Raw genomic sequence first — 15,591 nt, forward strand, 5'->3', positions numbered from 1 at the left:
CCTGTCATGGTTGATTATATATTTCCTACCTGTTCTATGTTAAATTTTGTATATATTGTATATTAATATTGTTTTTGTATTTTATTGTACACTAACTGTAACAATGCAATGATGTGTGGACCCAGGACATACTTGAAAACGAGAGAAATCTCAATGTATCTTTCCTGGTAAAATATTTTATAAATAATAATATAAATAATAATTAATCAACTTGAATGTAAATAAACTTAGATGGATGAAGACAGTCAGTGTTAATACATCCCAGGCCCCAACAAGTTAAGGTAATTTTTCCATACAAACGGTTTAGCCAGAAAATTACTAAGGCTTATACACAATTTACCTTTCCTAGCTTGCTGGAGCATTCTGGATCTACAGGAGCTTTACCCTTAAGTACAAGTGTCCGGACCTGTTCTGTGTTAAAAATAGGAAAACATTACACTTGATACGTATACACTCACGGTGGGTAAAAAGAGATGACTATAAATACATGTAAAGTAGGGTTGAAACAGAAACATTGTATTTCCTATTACTGAAATTGTTAAAAAATATTAAACCTATCAAAGACCCAGCTCTTTGATATGTCAATTCTTTATAGTAAAGCGCATAATCAAAATTTAAATAATTATATGGATCGTTCCACAAAGGATTTAAAATAAGGTGAATGTACCAGTGCATGAAGAAATGGAGGAAAGTATTTCACTTGTTCATAGGAGGCTGTTCTAGTTATTGCCCTACAAATTGTCAGTATGTGTAGTTTGACGTGTGTGTTCACTACACATTAAGAGAGGTACCTTTGCTTTCCTCTACTTCATTTTTCACACTGCCTGTGCTTCTGCGGGGCTTCTTGATTAAGGGCCCATTACTGACATTCTGATTCTGTTGGCTGATAGTAGTATCTGTTGCCACTAGAGAACAAACACAATTAGACATTTTTAAAATTATAGTTGAAAGCATATGCTCAAAAGTAACAATATCGTACAAGGTAGCTTTGGCATTTCTCTATGTAAAATGCTTAAGAAATGTTTCACAAGCACTTTCAAATGTAAATTGCCTTTTTAATGTTGTGCACATACCAGATAAGCAACGTTGAATCTGCCTTTCATTTTGCGTTTGAGTGTTCTTTTGAACCATGCATCCCAAATCCATGGTGTATGATTGTCTTCCAAATCTAAGAGACACCAGCTTAGTATCAGAGTGAAGTGAGATCTCCAAAGAGAGACAGGTTTGGGCATCATAAGCAGCCCAGTCCCCTTTATCAGACAGCCACTGCCATACAAAGACTGCAGAAGATTTAAATGAGATGGAGGGAAATTAATACAAATATATTGGATAAAAAAAAAGAATCAAAACAAAAGATGCATTTTAAAACTCACATTGGTCCTTCTCCTTCACAGCCAGTCGAATTGGCCTCTGGAAACCAGTCTGAGTGTTCTTTTGAACCATTTTCCTCAGATCTAACTGTAATGAGATCCCTTCAGCAGGAGACACCTTCACAGACCACTTCCCAGAGCTAAATTAATAAATAAAGTTAAGAGTTATAAATGTAAAAGAAAAAGTGTTCTATGCAGATTAAAATGTAAAGTATAGTTTGTTTAGATTTTCATCAATATTACATACCTCCTCTGTTCTGAGCTTTCCCATCCCCCCATCCTTATACTGAGCTAAAGCCCATCTCCTTTCTATCCTATCTCCATTTTCTAGATTGCTTTGACCTATCCCCCAATACTGATACGATAGAATGTCTAGGAATTCAAATTGCATCACATATGGACAAAATGGTAGAAGATAATTATAAGGAATTATTATGGTTTAAAAGAGACTTTCCAGAATTGGAAGGGGTTAGAAACGTCCTGGCCGGATGTATAATTACCGTCTCAGCATATGTGATCCCAAAATTAATTCCGATCCATACCCATAAGAGTACCTCCTTCAATTAAAAAAAAAACAGTTTATGAAATGTATTCATATATGGGGAAATAAAACACCCAGAGTTTCATATATTACACTCACTAAAAGAGTGAATAAATGTTGCTGATATAATATAATTGCATGATTGTACTATCCCTACCCATTTCTTGAAATGGGGCAATCTTATTAATCTTGATCCAAGCTGGAAATATATGGAACAAGAAGTACCTCTCTATTTAAAAACTAGCCTGGATTGGCTCTGAACATTATATATATAAAAAAAAAAGTATTCATTCTCAAATAAATCGTAAATGAGTCAATCACTACTTCCAAACTATATAAGAAGAAATTGGGCATATGGAATGAACTAATTTCCTCTACACCATTTGAGGTTATTCAATTATATATTAGTGATATAGATCTATCAAAATGGATAGAATGTAATATTCTAAATATAATTCAAATTGCTAAGGGGGGAATTAAATAATTTATAGATACTCAAATTCAATTCAAGACCTGTAGAAAAGAACAACTCAAGTTCAATTAAACAGCCTCTCTAGTATCAATGATTGCCTTAGATATCAAAGAACACACAGAATTTGAAAATTTTATTAATAAACATTATAAAAACAAATTTCTAAAGTTACGCATATGGTTAAGGACCTTATAGGTTATAGATTAAAATATATCTTTCACAATGGAAACACGGGAAGGTGTATTTACTGGGATCAGAAAAATCACCCACAGTCTTAACATACAAGAGACCTTTAAAAAAATGTTTTAAAAAAATAAAAAAATTCGCCCACAGATGGTATCTCACTCCATATATAATTAAAAAATGTAAAAATAGTTACTCAGGAGGGGCGGGGCCTGACCGCAGAGAGCAGAGGATGCAAACCTGTACAGCTCCTGCTCTGCGGCACTAAATACACAGATTTACAAAGCCAAAACGAGATCTGATCGATATAAAAAGGGCCCCAGAGGACAGGTGAAGCCCAGGGGCACACAACAATGCCACTTAAGCGACGACCCCGGCTTACTACACCGGCCCTTACTGTGAGGCCTACACACGTGGCCGACGTGAGGGAGACGGCCGCTCCCCCGCTGGCACTGGCGGCCGACAGACAGAGACCAGACCCCCGTTCCCCCCCACCCCCCCTATGGACCGGAGGGGGTTATCCCGGTCCACCCTCGGGAGACCCTGAAACAGCCCGGCAAGAATGCCGCGGTGACACAGGGGACTGCCACAAGCAAAGACAAGGCACTCAAAATGGCAGAGACGGCGTGTTTCCCTAGCTCTCACAGCGAGCTTCGGCTGAACAGGATCTTCCAAATATTCTGGGAGAAGCTAGAGGCCCTTCTGCTCCCGACAGACCTAGGGGCTGAGCAGAGAACCGAGCCACACTCAACCGCACAAGCACAAGACGGAAGCAGCACTGGCTACCCCGATATCCAACCGTCCAGGGGGCCAGACAGCTAAACAGAGCAGACTAAGGGGCATCAAACACCCAACTCTGACTTGCGGAGCACAAGCAACACCGCTACACTCACACGCGAGAGAATTGCTTAACCCCCCATAACCCAAGTAAGAGCCGCAAGCACACACAGGGGGAAGCACCGACAATAAACCAACAACCCACCGAAAGCCTCGGATCCCAGCACCATCACCTGCCTGACAAACAAGAGGTGCCGAGATATACAGTCACCTACAGTACTCAGTCAGCAGCGGAAATCTACGACGACCCAGAACTGGGACACCGCACGCGGTAGATCCACACCGGCACGAAGCTCCGGACCTTCCACAACCTTCACCAGCGGAGCGGATCCCTGATACTAAGCTGCGGGCCTTGAAATCTGGAGTTGGTTGAGTGCCTTATAAAAACTGTCTACCTGTGTCCAACCACTACTTTACGTTTACTGGGACACCGGTTTCTTTTATCTGCACCGCTGTCATGTCTGCTTTTTGTCTGCCGAGGACTCTTTACTGCAACTGAAGATGGTTTGCATTGATTACTTTTATTTATCAGTTTATTGATTTCCACATAGTTTTCAAGCGACACAACTAGTCCTAGATTGAATGTTTTTCTAAAGTCTAAATGCACTAGTCTGTTCACACACCTAGTGATGTACAGCCTCTCTGATCAGTGAATACTAATTCATGTATAAGCAGTTATATTACTAGCGAGGTCATATATATATTTTGCCGGCTTTTCTTATCATTTCCAGCACATAATCTATTTTATTAAGCATGCATATACTTGTAACGCAAATTGTACTACAGCATATACTGAAGAATATCCCTTTACCATATAAAAATGTGCAATTGTTTCTCATGTCATGACGCTGTATGGAATTGTTTATATTCATTGAGCTTGTAGAGCTGTCGTGGCAATACAAGCATGTATGTCTATCTTTTATTGCACACCAAAATAAAGAATAAAAAAAAAATAAAAAAATAAAAAATAGGAAAAGAGGCACACTATATGTGAAGGTAAGGAAATGTGAGGAATTAGAATAAAAAGGAAGATCTCAGGCCATATTATTACCCCAGACATTTTTATTTCATTTGGATTTTTCAAATTGCAACCATGAACAAAAAATATTAATTATTCATATTCACGTTAGCCAGAAACTGGAAAAACTCATTGGCACCAATATGGCCAGTAATAAACAACCAGATTATATATCAACAACAAATGGAAGAAGGATTTTACCGAAAGTCAAATAAGATTTTTATACACATAAAAGTATGGGAAATGTGGACCAATATTTCCTAACTCAAATGTTATATAGCCTGAGCATGAAGCAAAATAAAACAGATAGAAAAGGGATATATATATGTAATTTATATATGTATATATATGTAATTTGGCTGAGACTAAAAGCACGGTCTCATCTTCAAATAGCCTATATAATGAACCCTTATTCCTTCTTGAATCATACTATAATATAATTCTCTCTAAAAATAATCAAGCAGAGAAAAAAAAAATCTGCATTATTTTGTGTTTTATTTATTTTCTTTCTTTAGGGGAATGAATGGTTATGAAGTGCAATAAATGTATTTATGTTGGAATAACAAACTGCTAAAGTGGCACTGTCATGACAAACTCACCTTTCCCCAATCGCTTCCTCTTCTCTGGATTCCAAGTCACCCAGATTATTGTTATGAGTCAAATTACACAGCGTGGGAAAATTCCAAAGAACTTCCCCACACTGTGTAAAATTAAACAGAGCACTCTGACTGGTTGGATTCCAATCAGTTAAGGCTCACTATTTACCTATCAGAGCGCGCTTATTAGTTGGCTTAAACCAATCAGAGCCCTCTGAGTCCAATTGCAGGGTGTAGGAAGGCCTTTCACCCGCCGTGCGGAGCTCAGTCTGCGCGATGCCCTCGCTGGGTGAACATGGATTATTTATTTTTTGCGCTCGGGTCCTTTTATTTTATAAATTCAACAGGCTTTATGGTTTTTAATCTGGCCTTTATTGGGGCTGAAAAAATAAGACTTCAAAAAAGGTAAGCATTTATTTTTATTTACAAGGACTTAGTTCCACAGCGCTATCTAGTGTGGGCAGATGACGTGTCCCACAGGACTTCATCTACCCACAAAAAGATGGCGGCGCCCAGGACCTAGGTTCGGGCAAAAAATAAACATTAAATATAGGTAATATGGGGGGCTAAAAATAAAATAAAATACAGATGCGCCCATGACAGTTCCACTTTAATATTACTTGAATATAAACTAATGTATGTCTACGTATATGTAAAAAGAACATTTTCAATAAAGACAAAGAAACCAATATGAACCAATTAACCTCTAATTAATTGAAGAAATTAGAATTTTAAAATAAATTAACTCTTTAACCCTCAAGTTAAACAAGACTAAAAGAACAACTCAAGTTCAATTAAACAGCCTATCAGTTAATTTTACTGTTTTTAGGTCTTATCACAGGTCTAAAAATACAATGTGTTTGTACACAAACCACAGTGCAATTAGTGCTCAATATAATGTAAGCAGAATAGAACCTTCCTAAACAGGGTAGAACTTCCCCGAAGACTTCCTCTTGTCTTCAATGAAATACGTACAAAAAAAATAGGGGATGATCTGACTTTCACTGAAGTTAGAAAGCCTTTAACATAAATTCCTTTTTTCAGCATAAATACCTTTTCAGAATCAATTCTTCCGTCTATATTCAATGTCTCACGAACCAGCTGAGATGTATGTGCTCAGGAGAAAAGATGCAATAAAATTGTAGTGCACATTCAGAAGTATAGTAAAAATTAATTTAATAACTTACATCACAGTATAAAACAATAGGTATAATCTCTGTCGCCACCAGGGGTCCTAAGCGTTTCATCCGTGTATGGGACTTGATGACAGGATACAAGTGAACAGTAAAAATCCCTTCCCTCCTCCACCCTTTATACCTCCCCCAATGTCCACATAACCAATTATTCAAAGCAGGTGTTTCGTTCTTCGGTCCGGTTTCTATGACGTCATCTTGTGCGCCGTTCAGTTACTCATGCGTTCCATTGCTGAAACCCGGAAGTTTATCATAACCGATCCTTTTCTTATTTATCTTCATCTCAGTATCAAGTGGATGTAGCGTATACGGACAGGGGGCAAAGAAGAGAGGGGGGAGGGATATTAGAAACTCGAAATGGCACTACTATATTTAAGTGTGCTTAATGCACATACAATATTAAATGAATTTATAGAAGCCTTTCTGGCAACATGCTTCTATATTAGAAATATACCAAACATAAAAAATTAATACATTATAACATTGTATATAAAAATATAATTATTAAAAATAAAGATACAAATAAAAGATACAGAAAACCTTCTTTTTCCTTCTAAAGAGCACACACACTTTTAAGGTGAACAAGACTGTGATATCCCAATATATGCTGCATTTTCTCCTTAATTCCATAAAATATGGAATATCTATAATAACTCTCAAAGAATCTTCTTTTTCCATGAATGGGGATTCCAAAAAAGGAGAATTCAAAAAATTAAAAATAGAATTCAAATCAATTTTGAATTCATACAGCTAGAAATTAACTAAAATTAAATAACTTGGATTAGAACAAAAAATAAAATCCAATTAATTATAAATTAAAACTCAATTAAAGTTTAGCACTTTAATTAGAATATTAAATAAGATTCAATTTGATTTGGAATTAGTACGATTAGAATTCAATTAGAGTTAAATCATTTAATTGAACTTTGATTTAAATTCAATATAGACCATAAAAGGGAATAATTTGATAATACAAATTTCCCCCTTTAGATTTGATGATATAAATAGCCTAAATGCAGATATAAGGTGGATACTTTGAATACTACAAAAAGAATATGGAAAAAAATGCAACATTTACATCAATAGTGCAAAGGAAGAGAACATTAAATCCTCAAAAAAACTCCATAAATCTATATCTAGATTTAATCCATGTGGTTGTAACGTCTTTAATTTATCCAAAAAGTCTCTCTCTGTGAAGGTTTCTTCATTAAATTGCCCCCTCTCCAATAAGGGTCAACATGCTCAATACCTATGAAGAAAAAGCTTTTCCAACCGAATTCCCTACAATTAGTGCAATGAATTGGCACTATATGTCTTGTTGAGTTTTTTCTAATGTTATTTTGATGTTCCAATATTCTCTCTTTTAATTTTCTGCCAGTTCTTCCCACATACTGTTTCCCACATGGGCACTGTAGCATGTAGACCACACATTTGGAGTTGCAATTTATATTAGATTTAACCTTAAATTTTTCTTTAGTAGTTGTGCTTATAAATTATTTTCTTTGTATAGATCTCTGATTTTGACATGCCTTACATGAATTACAGGGATTGAAACCTTTAATATTTGAGACTATGCCTTTTCGTGGAATTTTTAGTGCATAACTTTGAGCTAGTATGTTTTTTAGATTTTTTTGTTTTTTTGAAAATTATTGGTGCTTTTTTTTGGAAGTACTTTACCTAATACGGGATCTTTGTATAAGATGTCCCAATGCCTATTCAGAATCTTTTTTATTTTCCAATGCTGTGTGTTATATTGTGTAATAAATGAAAATTGGTACCGTATATACTCGAGTATAAGCCGACCCGAATATAAGCCGAGGCCCCTAATTTTACCCCAAAAAACTGGGAAAACTTATTGACTCGAGTATAAGACTAGGGTGGGAAATGCAGCAGCTGCTGGTAAATTTCTAAATAAAATTAGATCCTAAAAAATGTATATTAATTGAATATTTATTTACAGTGTGTGTATATAATGAATGCAGTGTGTGCGTATGAATGCAGTGTGTGCGTGTATGAATGCAGTGTGTGTGTGTATGAGTGCAGTGTGTGCGCGTATGAGTGCAGTGTGTGCGCGTATGAGTGCAGTGTGTGCGCGTATGAGTGCAGTGTGTGCGCGTATGAGTGCAGTGTGTGCGCGTATGAGTGCAGTGTGTGTGCGTATATATTAATTGAATATTTATTTCCAGTGTGTGTATATAATGAGTACAGTGTGTATGAGTGCAGTGCGTGTATGTATGAGTGCAGTGCGTGTGTGTATGAGTGCAGTGCGTGTGTGTATGAGTGCAGTGCGTGTATGAGTGCAGTGCGTGTGTGTATGAGTGCAGTGCGTGTGTGTATGAGTGCAGTGTGTGTGTGTATGAGTGCAGTGTGTGTGTATGAGTGCAGTGTGTGTGTATGAGTGCAGTGTGTGTGTATGAGTGCAGTGTGTGTGTATGAGTGCAGTGTGTGTATGAGTGCAGTGTGTGTGTATGAGTGCAGTGTGTGTGTATATGAATGAAGTGTGAGTGTGTGTGATGCAGTGTGTGTTTGTGTATGTGTTGGTGGGGGTGGGCGTTTTGATATATTATTCATTTTTTTATTAATTATTATTTTATTTTGTAATATTATTATATTTGTTTATTATTATTATTTATTATTTAAACTGAATTATAAATTTTTATTTTTTTTTATTATATTTTTTTTTCGTCCCCCCTCCCTGCTTGATATATGGCAGGGAGGGGGGCTCCTTCCCTGGTGGTCCAGTGTCATTGGCAGTTCAGTTGGGGGGAGAGGGGGGCTGGCAGAGCTGTACTTACCTTTCCTGCAGCTCCTGTCAGCTCTCTCCTCCTCCGCGCGGTCTGTGCAGCTCCCTCTGTCAGCTCCCACTGTAAGTCTCGCGAGAGCCGCGGCTCTCGCGAGACTTACACTGGGAGCTGACCGAGGTGCTGAACGGACGGCGCGGAGGAGGAGAGAGCTGACAGGAGCTGCAGGAAAGGTAAGTACAGCTCTGCCAGCACCCCTCTCCCCCCAGTCTGTATTATGGCAATGCAAATTGCCATAATACAGACTCTGACTCGAGTATAAGCCGAGTTGGGGTTTTTCAGCACAAAAAATGGGCTGAAAAACTCGGCTTATACTCGAGTATATACGGTAATCTTTTTTTGTTGTGGTCTTTTTTGGATTAGATATCATAAGGTCCTTTCTGTCTTTCTTTTCAATTTCTTTAGTTTCTTTTTCTAATAATACTGATTTATATTTCTTTGTTAAAAATTTATTTTTCAAGTGTTTAGCCTGCTCTTGAAAGTCTACATCTCTTGAGCAATTTCGTCGAATTCTTGTTAGTTGACTTTTTGGAATAGTTTCCAACCATTTCTCGTGGTGGCAACTCTTCCTATGTATATAGCTATTACCTTCGGTTTTTTAAAAATGACATTTCGATTGTATAGTTTGATTTTCAACAAAAAAAACAAACATCTAAGAAATTAATTGTTATGGGGTCTATTTCATAGGTAAATTTTAAGCCATAATCATTGTTACAAATATAATCAAGAAAGAACTGTAATTCTTTACGTGATCCTTGCCAGATCATTATAACATTGTCTATAAAACGCTTCCATAGGACCAGGTTCGCTACCCAGCCATGCCCCCTCCATATGTGGTTGGACTCCCAATCCCGCATATATATGTTGGCATAACTGGGGGCGAACCTGGTCCCCATTGCTGTACCAGTAATTTGAAGATAGTCCGAATGTTGCATTTTTTCCATATTCCTTTTGTAGTATTCAAAGTATCCACCTTATATCTGCATTTAGGATATTTAGATCATCAAATTTAAAGGGGGGAATTTGTATTATCAAATTATTCCCTTTTCTAGTCTATATTGAATTTAAATCAAAGTTCAATTAAATCATTTAACTCTAATTGGATTCTAATCGTACAAATTCCAAATCAAATTTAATCTTATTTAATATTCTAATCGTATTAATTCTAAATTAATTGAACCATATTCTAATTAAATTGCACAACTTTGAGTTTTAATTATAATTAATTGGATTTTATTTTTATTTTATGGAATAATGGAGAAAATGCAACATATATTGGGATATCACAGTCTTGTTCACCTTAAAAGTGTGTGTGCTCTTTTGAAGGAAAAAGAAGGTTTTCTGTATCTTTTATTTGTATCTTTATTTTTAATAATGATATTTTTATATACAATGTTATAATGTATTAATTTTTTATGTTTGGTATATTTCTAATATAGAAGCATGTTGCCAGAAAGGCTTCTATAAATTCATTTAATATTGTATGTGCATTAAGCACACTTAAATATAGTAGTGCCATTTAGAGTTTCTAATATCCCTCCCCCCTCTCTTCTTTGCCCCCTGTCCATATACGCTACATCCACTTGATACTGAGATGAAGATAAAAAAGAAAAGGATCGGTTATGATAAACTTCCGGGTTTCGGCTGGAACGCATGAGTAACTGAACGGCGCACGAGATGACGTCATAGAAACCGGACCGAAGAACGAAACACCTGCTTTGAATAATTGGTTATGTGGACATTGGGGGAGGTATAAAGGGTGGAAGAGGGAAGGGATTTTTACTGTTCACTTGTATCCTGTCATTATCTGTTACTGAAGTCCCTGAGGAAGTCCCATACACGGACGAAACGCGTAGGACCCCTGGTGGTGAAAGAGAGATTACACCTATTGTTTTATACTGTGATGTAAGTTATTAAATTTATTTTTACTATACTTCTGAATGTGCACTACAATTTTATTGCATCTTTTCTCCTGAGCACATACATCTCAGCTGGTTCGTGAGACATTGAATATGGAAGAATTGATTCTGAAAAGGTATTTATGCTGAAAAAAGGAATTTATGTTAAAGGCTTTCTAACTTCAGTGAAAGTCAGATCATCCCCTAATTTTTGTAGGCTTATCACAGGTTTTATTCTCTTTACCCTAGGTCCATTTTTTTGGACCTTATCCTTTTGTTTTTATCACAGGTCTGCCATTTTATGATAAAAAATTATCTGTGTGTGCTAAGTAAACGGTTAATTGTATGTAATAAATACGACAAATAAATAATTTCTTTGTGCATGGGGTTTGGAGGGGACTACTTGCCAGCCTTTTACCCTGTGACTATGGCCCCTTTCATTTATTGTGGTTGTGAGACCCTATTTGTGGATATTGGGACTTTAAACAATGTTTCTTCGAACTCCCAAACAGTTGAAGTGGCCGCCATTCAACATTTGAACACGTGGTGGCGGCCATCTTGTTCGTATGGACCAAAACCACAAACAGACTTCAGGGGGACTTAGCAGCGAATGCCCTGAAACTATTTTCGGCATGAAAACCTTGTGGTTCCCGGTCGGTCCTCCAGCGGCATTTAGACGCGTTTCTATGGAACTGTTTTGGGCATGGGACCATGCCTGCGCAAAAATATGACTTCCATAAAATTTCTGAACACCTTATCTGATCTGGGTGATTTTTGGATATGTTGTTTACCCACATCAGGGGATGTAAGATTTATGGGGATATGTTGTGTTTTGGGGTACTTAATAAAAATGTGTGTTTTTTTCTGCCTGGGGATAATTACGTTAATGCATCATCTGCCTTAATTATATCACAGGCAGACGGGAGGGATTATGTACTGTATGTTGGAGTGTCATTCACTGTCACATTGTTTTTATTGGCTTGTACACTTTGTGTCCCTGTGCCCAACAAGGTCCACCTGGTTGTCACCTTTGTTGGGAAACTTGCATAAAAGGCCAGTGTACCTCCATTAAAATTGAGGTCCTGTTTTACCCTCAACATGTAACTTGGTCTCGTGCTTGGAGGGGAACTGCTATATTCACACTGGGGATTCTATACTCCCCTGGGTTCTAATCACTAGCTCTTATAAGAGCTGTTCCTGCTACGCTCTCTGGAGTATGAAAGGTCCTTCCCACACGTTCCTGGGTATCAGAGGATTGTCCAGGGTGGGAGGAAGACGGCGAGATCCCAGCTCAGCTACAGCGGTTGAGGAGTCTGCGGTGCTTATGGTCCTCAGCGTCAGCTAAGAAGCACCTGTTGGCAGAGGTGCCCAGTCGGGGTGCCAGGTGATCCGTTACAGTGCAGATCATAAAATGTAGAGAGAGCATAGTTCACCTTTTTATAGCAATGCTCGTGGAAGATGTGCATACTTGGATGTCCAGGGAAGTGTGGTGATGGGAGCCAGTCTACTAAATTGTACGGCAAGTCAGACTGGCATGAATATACACCAGGCTGCCTGACAATGCCAAAGACAGGCCCAATGATGGCAGACCCAGCACAGAGTACTGTTTCAGTGATCTCTGCAGGGTCCTAGTGCCCTGCACACAGCACAATTTAGGAAACTAAATTGGGATGGTGAAATAGACATGAAAATCAGGACTGTCCTGCTGAAATAAGGACGGTTGGGAGGCCTTGATGTGCAGTGCAAATCTCTTAAAAATCAATGCCCGCAGCAAGCTGATATAATTATAAAAAGAACCACTGAGCATCTGGTTGAATCAGCAATCTTTGCTGCTGCCATCTGTGCCTTATAGTTTGATAACTATCTTACAGGGACAGACAAAGCAGCAAACAGTTTACATTGTTAATGTGACAGGAGTTCCCTGAATTAGACCCATAGTGAGCTGTTTACGAGCACTATCAGTAACCCATGGTACTGGCCAGCTGCACTGATGTGCTAAAGCAGTTCCTACATTAGTAATATCAATTTGCTCTGCTTTGGAAAACATTCTTAGCCAATAGTAAAATTACAGCTAAAGTGCCACAGTAAAATGCAAATTACATATTGAGAAATAATATAAAAACTAACAATCTTAATTTCAATGGTCAAAGAGAAGTCATGGGTTGGTCATATTGAATTCCTCACCTGAATGCCTGATTAATATGAGTGTTCAGTTCAGGAGCATAAGCCATCCACACGTCCCCATCTTGCCATTCCCAGCGTGTCTCAACTTCTTCTTTTACTACAGACTTTGATCTGTCAGAACTAGTACTCAGGTCTTCAGGCTCAAGTTTTACTTCAGTACTCAGGTCTTCAGGCTCAAGTTTTACTTCAATCGTTGGTTCTAAATCTGTTTCAGCTTTTCTTTTCTGAGAAGCCACTGCTGGGGAAAGGGGGGGTAATGAAGTTAAATTAAAGGAGCGAAACATGATAAAATGGTTACTCCAAGCACCATGACTACTTCAGTCATTTGAAGTGGTCATTGTACTTTGTGTCTGTATTTGCAACGTGTTGCTTTGAACCACTGCACATAAGGAGTATAACTGCTTTGCAGCGTCTTAGCGGTGTCATTAGTCATCATGGAACTAGAATTACAGGCAGGTTTATGCCAATTCTTTGCATATTCCTAAGCACAGAATTGCATTCATTGGCAGAGAGCAATAAACTAATGCACACAGTCATTGAATGGCCGTGGCATTGACTTTGGGGTTCTGCAGCTTTACAGAACCTGTTGGCCGTCACTGGAGGACCCTCGGTGCTCGGTAACACTGCAAACTGTTGTAAGATGTTTTGCTCCATTACCAATAAAAAGGGCCCGGGTACTCCATCATTACCTCTACAGCAGGCTGTAACGATTATGGTGATTGTAGTAAGCCATTAAGTTTAAAGTAAAACGAATATTTATTTATTTTTAAAGCTATGTATTTCACAATATTACAAATGTTCCTTTTATGCCTATAGTTAGAGACATTTTCATAGCATCTCATTTTTGCAAGTTCATAAAGGCTTTTTGACAACAGCTGAGTACATTATATATCAGGGTTTAAACTATGAAATGCTGTACTGCTAACCAGACCTTAGAAGTTACTTGCTATTGCATACTCTCCAGGCCATTTTTTTCACTTGGCAATGGCTAGTGGAAATCTTTAGGTGTGTGTATATGATGTCAAAAAACAAGAGTATGGCAGTATGCAATGTGTTGCAGTATGCAAAAATACTGAAATAAATATATTTTATGAGTAGTGAATGGAAAAAAAGAAATCTTCATAATCACACATACATTTAACATTAAGATATAGGTTTATATAAAGTTTTGATAGTGTGTTAGAAAACCAAAATATACACCAAGTCCCTAATCTATGGTGTTGAAATGTTTTCAGTTTTTTCCCTGCTTACTTTAACCAAAAAAAAAAAAAAATGATCACAATTAAATATTTACAATAATACTTTCCCTATAGGCAGTGTTATTCACTATGATTACCTTTTCAGGTGAGAGTAGCCGAATTGAAATCATAGTGGACATAATTTTTCCAATTCAGCTAGTTTGACCTCACATTTGAAATTAACTTCAAACTCTCACTTTAGCAATTAAAACAAGTCTCCTCTGAACTAGAATCTGAATGGAAAACAGCTGGAAAAAATAATAATCTACAATTCAGTTATAGCTTCAGCTACAAATCAAACTATTTTGGCCAGATAAAGTTTACCATTTGGACTTTTCTGCAATTGGCTGTTTAGTGAATAACTATGTGCACCCTTATCTACTCATGCTCCCTTTTTAGTCTGTACATACATTTTATTTAATTAGATTGTAAATCATAAGGAAAACTTGCTCCTCCCAATTAGATACAATAACCATCGACCCAGACACAGGCCAACTTCTCCCACACATTCAGGCTGCAGAGAATTCGGTAACAGTGGGGTTTATTCACTATAAAGCAGATTGCGGAAGCCGAATTGTAAAAATGAGACTAATAGGGCCTTGTGAGTATAGTGTTTTGTTGTGATTATAGGGTTTGTTGTGGTTATAGTGTGTGCAGTTGTTATAGTGTGTTGTGATTATAGTGTGCACAGCGGTTATAGTGTTAGTTGTGATTATAGTGTGCGCAGTGGTTATAGTGCTAGTTGTGATTATAGTGTGCACAGTGGTTATAGTGTTAGTTGTGATTATAGTGTGCACAGTGGTTATAGTGTTAGTTGTGATTATAGTGTGCACAGTGGTTATACTGTTAGTTGTGATTATAGTGTGCGCAGTTGTTATAGTGTGTTGTGATTATAGTGTTTGTTGTGATTATAGTGTGCACAGTGGTTATAGTGTGCACAGTGGTTATACTGTTAGTTGTGATTATAGTGTGCGCAGTGGTTATAGTGTTTGTTGTGATTATAGTGTGCACAGTGGTTATAGTGTTAGTTGTGATTATAGTGTGCACAGTGGTTATAGTGTTAGTTGTGATTATAGTGTGCACAGTGGTTATACTGTTAGTTGTGATTATAGTGTGCGCAGTTGTCATAGTGTGTTGTGATTATAGTGTTTGTTGTGATTATAGTGTGCACAGTGGTTATAGTGTGCACAGTGGTTATACTGTTAGTTGTGATTATAGTGTGCGCAGTGGTTATAGTGTTTGTTGTGATTATAGTGTGCA

At 37.5% G+C, this 15,591-nt stretch overlaps 1 protein-coding gene and 1 long non-coding RNA gene across 3 annotated transcripts in view; both read right to left on the bottom strand.

Moving 5' to 3' along the window:
* The window catches only part of LOC134612681 (uncharacterized), a 645,290-nt gene that overhangs the window by 465,994 nt on the left and 163,705 nt on the right, over window positions 1-15,591 (bottom strand). The gene's annotated exons all lie outside the window — the stretch shown is intronic.
* Window positions 1-15,591, bottom strand: part of PARP2 (poly(ADP-ribose) polymerase 2) — a 79,521-nt gene that overhangs the window by 63,461 nt on the left and 469 nt on the right. Inside the window, exons 2-6 of one of the 2 annotated variants that reach the window (XM_063454800.1) lie at window positions 13,094-13,328; window positions 1,374-1,510; window positions 1,074-1,280; window positions 792-905; window positions 341-411 (exon numbers count right to left, since the gene is read on the bottom strand). In XM_063454800.1, coding sequence (XP_063310870.1) covers window positions 341-411; window positions 792-905; window positions 1,074-1,280; window positions 1,374-1,510; window positions 13,094-13,328 — 764 coding nt within the window. Of the gene's footprint in view, window positions 1-340; window positions 412-791; window positions 906-1,073; window positions 1,281-1,373; window positions 1,511-13,093; window positions 13,332-15,591 lie in introns of both variants that reach the window. The other variant, XM_063454799.1, reaches the window with a different exon arrangement.

The sequence above is a fragment of the Pelobates fuscus genome, chromosome 5, assembly GCF_036172605.1.
Source record: "Pelobates fuscus isolate aPelFus1 chromosome 5, aPelFus1.pri, whole genome shotgun sequence".
NCBI classification, from domain to species: Eukaryota; Metazoa; Chordata; class Amphibia; order Anura; family Pelobatidae; genus Pelobates; species Pelobates fuscus.